Here is a 12,761-nt window from a genome sequence, read left to right as displayed (position 1 = left end):
AGATTTCAGAAAAGGGGTTTCTCTTTGTCTTTTTGTCTTCATTCAGAGCTGAATCCAAGTTATACTCAAGATAAACGCATTTCAATAAAAAATAAAAAGCTTTGGAAGTCATAATACTATAATACACTGTAAAAAATATTTTCATGATTTGTTATCAGAACATTTTTCTTTTGTCAAATCAACTTAGATAATTAATGCTCAGATCACATAATATTTTGAGTTTCTGTTGATTAAACCAATTGCCTTCATTGTATTAACTCAAATTTTTAATTTCAATGAACTCAAAATATTAAGGCAACCAGGTACCATTCAAAAGTTTAGGGTCGATAAGATTTTTTAATGTTGTGAAAGAAATCTTTAATGTTCAACAAGTCTGCATTTATTTGATCAAAAATACAGTAAAAACGTTCATATTGTGAAATATTGCTATCATTTAAAATATCTGTTTTCTGTTTGAATATATTTTAAAATGCAATTTATTGATCCAAAGCTGAATTTTCAGCATCATTACTCCAGTCTTCAGTGTCACATGATCATTCAGAAATAATTCTAATATGCTGATCTGCTGCTTCAGAAAAATTTCTTTTTATTACCAAATTTTTTATTTATTATTCTATACAAATTTTCTGTACATATAAATTTCAATGTAACAGTATTATCATTGTTGAAAACAACTGTGCTGTTTATTTAATTTTTTGGAAACCCTTATGCATTTTTTTGGAGTTTTCGATGAATATAAAGTTAAAAAAAGAATTTATTTGAAATTATAAATGTCTTTACTGTCACATTTGATCAATTTAACGCATCCTTGCTGAATAGAGGTGTTAATTTCTTAAAATGTTTGAACTCAAATATGTTTATGTATGTATAATGCACAAGTAAATACATGAGCTTCATTAGTATTCTTATTTGAATAAAAAGAGAGGAAACTTATGAAAACATGAAACACAAAAATGATGAATGATGTGGAAATAAAACACAATGAGTCCTGTGAGACCCATGAAAAAATCCATGCAAGTAAAGGCAATATAATTTAACTAAACACTATTAATTGTGTGATCATTCAAATGGATTTTGGTCTGAGCTTTTCACATTCAGCAGATAACAGTGAATGACATCATCCTGGATGCTGTATGATTAGGAAATGCATTTTTGGTAAATATGAGTTACACACCAGTATTATAACATTCAGTATGAGAACAGAGGGTAAACTGAGACACACACACACACACACACACACACACACCATCTGCTGAGTTCTAGCTACCCATGACCCATGGCCTCAAGCCTAAATGTTTATTTTTTACATCTAAAATTAGCGTTTTCATTTTTTTCAAGGGACGCAGATTCTTTCATTTTCCACTGAAATGTATTTATTCTTACCCTTTCATTTGCATGTTATGAAAATACAGCAGCATTTTTTTTGAAAATTTTCAAAGAAAAAAAACATTCATTAAGATCCACTAAGAAACATGTTGTAAATGCAAAACTAAGCTCATTAAATTATGAAGATAGTTTTATGATATATCTGGTCCTAAATCCTTTCGTAGCGCCATTATATGGTACTGATACTGCTGCATTATAAATAATGGCCTTTAAATGAAAAGGATATGTCACTGTTTGTCTGTTTAGCCATCTAACTGTTCGAATCTGTTTTATTTGTTCTGCGGATCAGGTCACAGATGACAGGTGGAATGACAGAATGGCAGGCAGGGTTGATCAGGACAGGACGATGGTGTTGTGAGAGCCCACGTCTCTGAGGTTCATGGCATCCATACTTACTCCCGTCTCATACACGGGGTTGTCAAACGCAGATTCTTCTGTCATGTTGTCATACGGTGGAGAAGACGACCCGGGGAGCTGAAGGGTCTTGTTTTGAGCTCTGCAGAGACACAACCTTATTAGTGAAAAACAAACCTTCAAAACAATAAGCACCAAGTCTTTTTCTCTGCCATAGGAACTTACATTGAAATGCAGAGGAAAAAGACCAGGAGGAGCATCAGCACCACTGCAACGGGAATCAGAACTGCGATGGCAATGTTGACGCCCTCCACATCAAACTCTGAATCGGCAGCTAAATGTGGATATATATTTATAAAAAAATAATAATATGATGATGAATTAAGATGGTTAAATCTTTGGTGATTAAAGTGTTTTAATAATGCTAAAATAGTATCACCTTTCAGCCTGTGTTCCTCAATGTTTCTTGAAGAAGCTGAAAAACACCAGTAACAACTTCTTACACTTACAGCAATTTCATATAAGATGTATGTCACTTACACTAAAGACCCCATATTATATTATTGTATTATACTTAAATTAAAGGTGAGATTATTAAGGTCCATTTTCCTAAATGCTTCTATTCAACAGCAGCCAATTAAACTAATGATTTCAATTTAAAAATACAAAAAAATTACTTAAAGGGTTAGTTCACCCAAAAATGAAAATTATCCCATAATTTACTCACCTTCATGCCATCCTAGGTGTATATGACTTTCTTCTTTCAACACAATTGGAGTTATATTAAAAAATTTCCTGGCTCTTACAAGCTTTATAATAGGAGTGAATGGTAACCGAGATTTTGAAACCCCAAAAAAACGCATCCATCCATCCATCCATCCATCATAAAAGTAATCCATACTGCTCCGGGGGGTTGATAAAGGCCTTCTGAAGCGAAGTGATGTGTTTTTGAAAGAAAAATTTCCATATTTATACATTTATAAGCTATACTCACTAGCTTCTGGTAAGGAATGTGTGCAAGTTGAGTTCCGGTGGAAGAGCGACCTCTGACCCGACACGAAGTAGGATGTAGGAGTAGCGTAAGCTTAGGTGAGCTTCTGCGTTCGTCAGTACATCATGTGTCCGGGTCAGAGGTCACTCTTCAGTCTGAACTAGACTTGCGTACTGCTGTTACTGGAAGCTAGTAATTAAAGTTTGTAATGTTATAAATATGGATATTTTTCTTACAAAAACACATTGCTTTGCTTCAGAAGGCCTTTATCAACCCCCTTATGATGGATGTGCTTTTTTGGGCTTCAAAATCCAAGTTACGTTTCACTCCCAATATAAAGCTGGGAAGATCCAGGATACTATTTAATATAACTCAGATTGTGTTCGGCTGAAAGACGATAGTCATATACACCTAACATGGCTTGAGTAAATTATGGGATAATTTTCGTTTTTTGTTTGAACTAACCCTTTCATTGTTGAACAATTAATTTAATAGATAAATTGTAAATATTTTTAATTCTTTAAAAACTACACTTGCCTGTACAGAGCTTTTCTTTTCTGTGCATTTAATTTAAACAATTCATTTAAGAGTGCAGTTCCTACCTGTGCACATAGGGGGCGCACTGCTCCATTGAGAGGGATGTCCTGGGATGCAGTGGATAGTGGCTTCACCCTGAAGCACATAACCTGCACGACAGTTGAAGCTCAGAGTCTCTCCTGCCTGGAAGAAAGCTTTCTCTGAACTCTGGATGGCCGTGGACGGGGCGCCAGGGTTACTGCAGGGTTCATATCTCTCAGCTAAAAAAAAAAAAAACACAGATCAGTATGCTGGAATCCATTGTATGTACTGGAACGCAGTAATCCTTGAAGTCCACCAGATGGCAGTAGAGTGTAAGAACTGAAGTCAGTTCAGGTTGCATTTCTTGTGATGCTGAATGCAAATGTTGTCTTCATCCACTTACGGACACATTTTGGCAATTTTTCGCTCCACTTTGGGTCTGCAGTTTCTCTGCTGTAGCAAGTGAGCACTCCAGGGCCAGAAAGTGAGTATCCTTTGTTGCAGATGTACTCCACAGACGATCCCACTGCGTAACGAGAGCCGGTCACCAGTCTGCGGCTGTTGTCCACTAATCCCGGATCCACACATGACATAACTAGGCAAATATCACAAATAAAAACACATGAAAAAAAATTAAAAATCACAACACAAAACTGTGACACGAAAAAAAAAGAAAAAGAAAAAAGAATTATGAAGATAAGTCAATAAGAAAATAAGAAAACTACTGGGACTACAGATGAAAAATAGCCCTTGGCTAACTGGTGCATTTACTGAAAAGTATATTAATGTGCACTGTCCCTGTTACAAATAAACAAATTTAAAAGTTTAAATTTAAAAGAGAGAGAGAGAGAGAAGAGAAGTATATTGGAACTGAAACTGAATATTGGAACTGAAATGTTTTGCGCAAAACCATTTCTATTGCATGAAATTTAAATATAATAATTATAATCATGTATTATAAATAAAAATAAATCATAATTAGAAATATATATATATATATATATATATATATATATATATATATATATATATATATATATATATATATATATATATATATATATATACACACACACACACACACACACACACTATACAATTCTAAATTCAAGCATTTTTTAAGTGGTTAAAACAATAATATTTAAAACAATGTTATATAATAATAATAATAATAATAGTATAATAGTAATAATTTTTAATTAATCATTTTTAAATAAGGGATATTTAAATAAGGAATTATTTAAAATATAATAAATATAAATTTCTCAATTACAAGTTTTCACTGTTTTCTCTTAAAAAAGAAAATCAATCTAAGTATGAACAAATAAATACGAACAAACCAACAAATCACCATTGCTAAACCCACACAGCACAGGTACCTGCCAGTTAGTGTTTCTAAAAACTTTGCATTTTCAATTAACTGACTCTGCATCTATAATGATAGGGTGCTTACTATATGAACTAACCTTAATTCACCAGCAGGTGGCAGCTGACCTAGCTTTAAACCTATGCAGTCATTATCAACAGGTTAATTAAGTTTTCCCAGCGCCACTTAAGCACTAATGTCCTGGTGTGACTTTTAAGTGTGATGTTAGCTCTTACTTTTCTCACAGAAGGGTACATCTCCACTCCATGTCAGATCCCACTGGCACATCAGGATCTCTGAGCCCTGCAGATGGAAGCCTGGGTAACACTGGTAGGTAATAACGGTTCCATGGGTCATGTCAGGATGAGATGTGCTCTTCCAGCCATTAAGGATTTCTGGCAGCTCTGCGCATGTGTCGTTACGTGGCACTTCTAGTATTTGGTTGGTAGAAAAGAGAAAAGAGGCATACAGTCTTGGGATTTTTCTATTTTTACCATTAAGCTTTACATGTAAATGAGACTGCTGTGAGAAAACCGTTGACAATCTGGCTTTGTCAGTGGTGGGCACCTCTATTGTTCAAACACTAGGGGGCCATCACGTTCCAATCATATAGGAGAATACAAGCACTGGCTGAAGACAGATTAATGACTTTTTTCATTTGATCAGTGTTCCCTTAAAAGCTAATTTTGCACTAATATCACTGTAAAAAAAACGTTTTCATAATGCTACTTACCAAAGAAATGTACTACAAAGCCATTGTTGTATCCATAGACATTGGATGCTGGATCAGATTGAAACTGGATGGTCACATCAGCCGTAGAGGTGTAGAGTCTGAATCGAGGGAGGAAACCACTGTATTGGCCCAGGATGTTGGCTGTGAGGTCATCACCATCATAAAAGGTCAGCAGGTCATTCTTCCCCAGACGAAGACTAATAAAACAACACACATAAATGCACACCATTAATGTAGCTCAGGTCTGTTTGTGATGATTCTCACTCATTGTTTTGTAAACCCCCCACCATATTTTATATTAATAACATAAAATTAATTCATATATTTTTATATTAATAATATAATTCTAATATAATAATCTAAATCTAATATATAATATGAAATAATATAATTTAATAAATTATCATCTGTTAAAGAACATATACTGTTGAAAAACTTAATCTGATTACATTAAATCGAATGCTAGATATTCTATTTATTTGCTATATGTTTGTATTCCACAAAACAAAAAATATACATGTTTAAAGCAAAAGGACAGTAAATGATGACAGAAAATAAATTTTTGGTGAACTATCCCTTTAATTAAGAAGAATGCTGCCATCCTAACATAAGAAGCTGTCACTTGACCAGCCACATTTTTTCCCAGATGGTTTGTTGAAGTCATTCTGCAATTCATCTTCATTTCTGAACCAACATGAGTAATGCAAAGGAAAAACAAATTACGCAGCCCAGGCAGATTTTACACAACAGTATCCTCTCTGAGAATCAATCATGTTTTCCATTCTGTCATGCTAAATGGCAATAAAGGCCAATGTTTAGATTCCTTCATCTATCGGGAGGCTGCATTTACCTCTTCAGCGGGGAAGTGACATTTCGCAAAGAAATGAGATTTATTTAGTGTAATGTTTGAAAGCATAGAGGCAGAACCCTCAGGGCCGTCACGCAGCTGTCAGCCCTTCGGGTTCTGTTGTTTGGGAAGGTCACAGATGAGCTGTGTTAATATTCATAACCTGACAAAAAAAAAAAAAAACAACAACAACAATAATAAAAAAAAAATGGGTATAATACAGAGTAAAAATTATGAAGGATTTGCACATCCTGATGATCAGCTAAGATGGAATGAGATATTTTTTCCCTTCTTCCACCAAACAGGCCCATTGTTAAGACTATTAACATGGGTCTGCGTGTGTGTTTAGAGAGTAAGTTTGGAAGAATTTGTTGAGCAGAAGCCAGTAAAGCTGAGCTAATGATGCATGTTGGAACACAGAGGCTCTGTGTGCTGAGATAGTGTCACACTCTGAATCAGAAAGACTTGATGACTGGTGGACTAATGGTCTCTTTGTACAAAGGAGAGAATGTCAGAGCAATAAAGTTAATTTTACTTTTAATTTTCTTATTATTATTATATAATAATAATAAATAAAATTAAGTAGGTTGGTTTTAAAATTCCACAGCCATCTTGACATCATGCCAAACCCACCAAAGACAAAGACAGAAACTTCCGCTATCCCAATACATCCTAAAACCTAACCATACCATCCCAAACCTATCTATACTGCCCCAAAAACCATAAGTCCACAAAACCTACCCATATCACTCTAAGCCTTCCTATACGATCCAAAACCAATTCATGCCATCCTAATCCCCACTTGTAAAACCACAAAAACCATCAATAACTCCACAAAACCCATCGATGTTACTCCAAATCCACCTATACCACCCAAAACCAATTCATACCACCTGAATCTCCACTCGTATCATCACAATAACCACCAATAACTCCAAAAAACCCATTGATGTCACTCCAAATCCACCTATACCACCCAAAACCAATTCATACCACAACAAAAACCATCAATAACTCCACAAAACCCACTGATGTCACTCCAAATCCACCTATACCACCCAAAACCAATTCATACCACCTGAATCTCCACTTGTATCACCACAATAACCACCAATGACGCCACAAAACCCATTGATGTCACTCTAAATCCACCTATACCACCCAAAAACCAATTCATACTACCACAAAAACCATCAATAACTCCACAAAACCCATTGATGTCACTCCAAATCCACCTATACCACCCAAAACCAATTCATACCACCTGAATCTCCACTTGTATCACCACAATAACCACCAATAACGCCACAAAACCCATTGATGTCACTCTAAATCCACCTATACCACCCAAAAACCAATTCATACTACCACAAAAACCATCAATAACTCCACAAAACCCATTGATGTCACTCCAAATCCACCTATACCACCCAAAACCAATTCATACCACCTGAATCTCCACTTGTATCACCACAATAACCACCAATAACGCCACAAAACCCATTGATGTCACTCTAAATCCACCTATACCACCCAAAAACCAATTCATACTACCACAAAAACCATCAACAACTCCACAAAACCCATTGATGCCACTCCAAGTCCACCTATACCACCCAAAACCAATTCATACCACCACAAAAACCATCAATAACTCCACAAAACCCATAGATGTCACTCCAAATCCATCTATACCACCCAAAACCAATTCATACCAACCGAATCTCCACTCGTATCACCACAATAACCACCAATAACTCCACAAAACCCAATGATATCACTCCAAACCTACCTATACACCCAAAACCAATTCATACCACCACAAAAACCATCAATAACTCCACAAAACCCATTGATGTCACTCCAAATCCACCTATACCACCCAAAACCAATTCATGCCACCACAAAAACCATCAATAACTCCACAAAACCCATTGATGTCACTCCAAATCCACCTATACCACCCAAAACCAATTCATACCACCCGAATCTCCACTCGTATCACCACAATAACCACCAATAACTCCACAAAACCCATTGATATCACTCCAAACCTACATATACCACCCAAAACCAATACATACCGCCACAAAAATCATCAATAACTCCAAAAAACCCATTGATGTCACTCCAAATCCACCTATACCACCCAAAACCAACTCATACCACCACAAAAACCATCAATAACTCCACAAAACCCATTGATGTCACTCCAAATCCACCTATACCACCCAAAACCAATTCATATCACTCTAATCCCCACTTGTACCACCACAAAAACCACCAATAGCTCCACAAAATCAAACCATATCACTCCAAAACTACCTATACCACTCAAATCCATTTCATACCACCACAAAATCCACCCATATCACTCTAACCTAAACCACGAATTCACACCAACCTAATTCAAGGTAATACAATCACAAAACCTGTCCATATCTCTCCAAAACCCACCTATTCCACTAAAAAATTATTCATACTACCCTAACACCACAAACCCCAACCAAAAGCAGCCTAAAACCCAACCATATTTCTTCAAACTTACCTATACCTTACAAATACTATCTGATACCATCCTACTACCCACCCACACAACCATAAACCACCCCAAAACCCAAACGATTTCATCCTAAAACCCAACAATAACACTTAAAACTTACCTAAACTTTGCAAAAACCAACCCATGCAATCCTAATACCCACCCACACACCCCAAACTCCCAACCCCAAACCCACCAATATCTGTGGATTGTTAAAGCTTTATCGAAAATGATTGCCTCCACAAAATTATTGAAGAAGCTCCACTGCCTTGAAGTATCATGTGCAGGTGTGATCCCTGTCCAGGTGTTCAGCCTGGCACCTGCATGCTGGCCCATTAGTGCTCTGTGTTAATGAGTCCGTGGGTGGCCTCTCTGTCTGTGCTAAATCAATTAATCAGCTGTCATTACACACACTGTTCCTCTGTAATTGGAAGGTGGTGAACTGTACCAAATGCTAATAGAGAAGTGAAAGAATTCTCATTAGAGGAAAAAAGCAACACACACATAACTACACAAAGCCATTCCTAAAACATAACCATCTATCTCTTCTGTTCACACACACGCAAGGTTCAGATACTCACACCTGGACATCCAGCATAAATCTCTTGTCCTCTTCCACATGTAGGCCCCAGATACAATCCTGACCCTTGTCATATGCTTCAGGCCAGTTTGGAGAAAGCACCACACCTGCTGAATCTGTTATTTCTCCACTGCACACCGCTGTAAAACACAAATGGTGCGTTGAAGTCTTCCTGGGAAGTTAGTATTTGCGAATTGAGAAGTCATAATTATGAAATCAGATGCGTTTAAATAACTTTGGTTGTAGATGGTAATGTACCTCTACATAAAATTCAACCAGGTTTTTTAACTCTACATCTATAAAATGATGAATAAAGAATGTGCATTGAGTGTGTTTTTGCTTTTTATGTTTTCTAAAGGATTTGTTTTATTTTTTAAAAATTGAACCAATATACAGTATATTCTATCATAAATGTATAATCGTAGGGATTTTGTACATGTAAATGAAAAGTGATTAATGTATTTTAACAAAAAGTTTGGAACAACATAATAGAGTAAATACATTTTTCATTTTTTGGGTAAACTATCCTTTTAAGAACTAAATTGACTTTGACTGAAATTGAAGAAATTTACTAAAATAAACTAAAGTTCAATCGAACAAGCTATCATAGACACAAAATCACCTCGGCATGCTGGTTCCGTCTCATTCCATTGTGGATTTTCATCATTTACGCACTCTAAAATAACAGCGCCCTGCTCCAGTGTGTAACCCGGCTCACAGGTGAACTCCACCACAGAACCAACTCCAAACGCAGGATCACTCGTGGAGAAATTTCCATACTTCACAAATGGCTCATAACAGCTGCCCTGAGCAAATGCTGAAAAACATGCAGAAAAATATAACTTTAATACAGTATCAATCTCTTTATACAGTATAATAAACACAACAATAAAATAGTGTTCACATTTTTTGTTCATCTCATTGACATTAAAACATGTATGTTTACATTTATGCAATTGGCAGAGCTTTTATCCAAAGTGACTACATTGCAATCAAGGCACTTGCATTCCCTAGCAATATAGTATTTATAGAGATATTTCAGTGCAATGTTCATTATCTTTAGTCCTTGGTGATGGTTAACCTGTTACTCTATAAATATACCCAGAAATCTGTTGTTTCTAGGTTACATCTGTTGTATCTGGCTCTTTCTGCTCTTCTTCAGTTGCTGTAACAAATTTGTTCAGGTCTTATAGAGATCAGAACTAATGAGGGGCAGAAAAGAACAAGCTTTTTTTTTAAATGACTGGAATACATGAATGGCTCATGTCCAGGAAATACAGAAGAATACTTGTACCTTCATATCGGATGGCAGCGCCAGTGCATGTGCCCATCTCATCACTGGTGAATTCAACAAACAGATGCCTGCTGGTGCTGGTGACACCCTCAATGGGCAGATACTCCACTGCATACGAGTCATAGAGGGGCGGAGAGTCAATGTTACTCCCATCCTTTATGAGGAGCCTAAAAACAAACAAAAGAAAGTCTGCATCACTAAATAGTAAATACAGTTTTTTTTTAATTACATTTTTATAAAAATGGATTACATCATTTTGATCATGCCTGAGGATATTGGGACATTTTCACCTTTTAATCTTTGTATATTTACTACCGTAAAGTTTGGGGTTGGAAAGATTTTTTAACGTTTTTTAAAGAAGTCTCTTATAATGGCTGAATTTATCTGATCTAAACACAGTAAAAACAGTAATATTGTGAAATATTATACTATTTAAATTAAGAGGTTTCTACTTTAATATATTTTAAAATGTAATTTATTCCTGTTATGGCAAAACTGAATTTTCAGCATCGTTACTCCAGTCTACAGTGTCACATGATCCTTCAGAAATATGCTGATTTGCTGCTCAAGAAACATTTATTGCTATTATCAATGTTGAAAACAGTTGTGCTGCTTAATATTTTTGTGGAAATCATGACATCTTTTCAGTGTTCTTACTTAAATAAAGTTCAAAAGAACAGTATTTATTTGAAACATCTTTTTTAACATAATTAATGTCTTTACTGTCACTTTTGATAAATTGAACATGTCTTTGCTGAATAAAAGTATTATCTTATTTCAACCAAACAACAGTGGTGTATATAAATCTGGTTTCAGCTGGCAACAGCTCATTAAAATACAACTTTTCACATTTTTAGAATAAAATAAAATCATTTTAATCAAAGAGTTTTGTCCAAATAAGGTCATTACTTTTAAAGAAATTTTGGGGAATATTTAGAAAAAATATTTTAAGTAAAAATACACAAAGCGCATGCCTGTCATCGTCCTCAGCCAGTGCCACTTTCTCAAAGTGAACGTGCAGCCGGTGGCCCTCAGGGGCCTCCAGTACCCAGTGACACGTTAGATTGTTGCTGTAGTTTCCAGGAAACCCCGGAGAGACAATACGACCCCGAGTGGCATTTCTCATCGTCCCCCCACAAGCAACTAGGCATGAAAGACAAAAAGAAAGAGAGAGAGAGAGAAACTGCTGTGAATTTGCTGCATTCAGTTCCCTACATTTTCATTATGCATGGCACAGATTTCCAAAAGACTGCCAAGAATTAATGAGACTAATGAAAAGGCATAACATGGGTGCATTTAAATGAAATAAAACACAAGTCGTCATATTTTATGTGGAGAAATTTTGAGGCAGTACATGCAGGCGTAATGTTAGTTTGTCCTCCCGTACCTTGACACCTGGGCTCTCTGCCACTCCAGTAGGGAGTGGTGGCATTTCGGCATGTGAGGGAGGCGGGGCCCTGGAGCTGATAGCCATTCAGACAGGAGAAATAGGCCACGCCCCCAACCTGAAGACCAGTGACTGATACTTCACCATTATCAGGGGCCAGCGGGGATGCACAACTCAGAGCAAAGGCTGAAGAGAGAAAGAGAAACAGAAATACAAGCAGATGACTGTGTCAGAGAAAGAAACTTAATTGATCATGATTTAAATAAGCACAAAGTATATCATCATCATCATCATCAAAAAAAAAAAAATTGTTAAGGCAAAATTGGCTAAGTTGAGGCGAATTAAGTTTCTCTCTCTCTCTCTCTCTCTCTCTCTCTCTCTCTCTCTCTCTCTCTCTCTCTATATATATATATATATATATATATATATACTGAAAAATAAAACATGTATGTGTATCACATGAGACCCATTTATGAATACTTTTATTTGGTAAACCATTCAAAACCATAAAACATTTTTTACTGAAAATTTAACTTTTAACATTTAAAGGCGCAATATGTAAGATTTTTGGATTAAATATCCAAAAAACACTAGAACAATGTTATATATTTTGTTGACTTGTGTACTTACATTACCCCAAGAATGTACTCTAAGAATGTTTAAATCCAGAGAAATGAGCAATTTTAACCACGACACGGACCGTGTCCGCGTGTCGCCTATCAA

General features: G+C 35.9%; 1 protein-coding gene across 1 annotated transcript in view; it reads right to left on the bottom strand.

Moving 5' to 3' along the window:
• The window catches only part of sez6a (seizure related 6 homolog a), a 56,151-nt gene continuing 43,390 nt past the window's right edge, over window positions 1–12,761 (bottom strand). Inside the window, exons 5-16 of the mRNA XM_067399136.1 lie at window positions 12,039–12,224; window positions 11,626–11,794; window positions 10,652–10,818; window positions 9,980–10,174; window positions 9,359–9,497; window positions 5,389–5,585; window positions 4,892–5,086; window positions 3,693–3,884; window positions 3,334–3,528; window positions 2,180–2,215; window positions 1,966–2,074; window positions 1–1,882 (exon numbers count right to left, since the gene is read on the bottom strand). Of these exons, the coding sequence (XP_067255237.1) occupies window positions 1,720–1,882; window positions 1,966–2,074; window positions 2,180–2,215; window positions 3,334–3,528; window positions 3,693–3,884; window positions 4,892–5,086; window positions 5,389–5,585; window positions 9,359–9,497; window positions 9,980–10,174; window positions 10,652–10,818; window positions 11,626–11,794; window positions 12,039–12,224 (1,943 nt within the window). The 3' untranslated portion in view covers window positions 1–1,719. The remainder of the gene's footprint in view (window positions 1,883–1,965; window positions 2,075–2,179; window positions 2,216–3,333; window positions 3,529–3,692; window positions 3,885–4,891; window positions 5,087–5,388; window positions 5,586–9,358; window positions 9,498–9,979; window positions 10,175–10,651; window positions 10,819–11,625; window positions 11,795–12,038; window positions 12,225–12,761) is intronic.

The sequence above is a fragment of the Chanodichthys erythropterus genome, chromosome 10 (genome assembly GCF_024489055.1).
Source record: "Chanodichthys erythropterus isolate Z2021 chromosome 10, ASM2448905v1, whole genome shotgun sequence".
NCBI classification, from domain to species: domain Eukaryota; kingdom Metazoa; phylum Chordata; class Actinopteri; order Cypriniformes; family Xenocyprididae; genus Chanodichthys; species Chanodichthys erythropterus.
The sequence above is the reverse complement of the archived record's forward strand: the minus strand, read 5'-3'. Positions and strand labels throughout refer to the sequence as shown.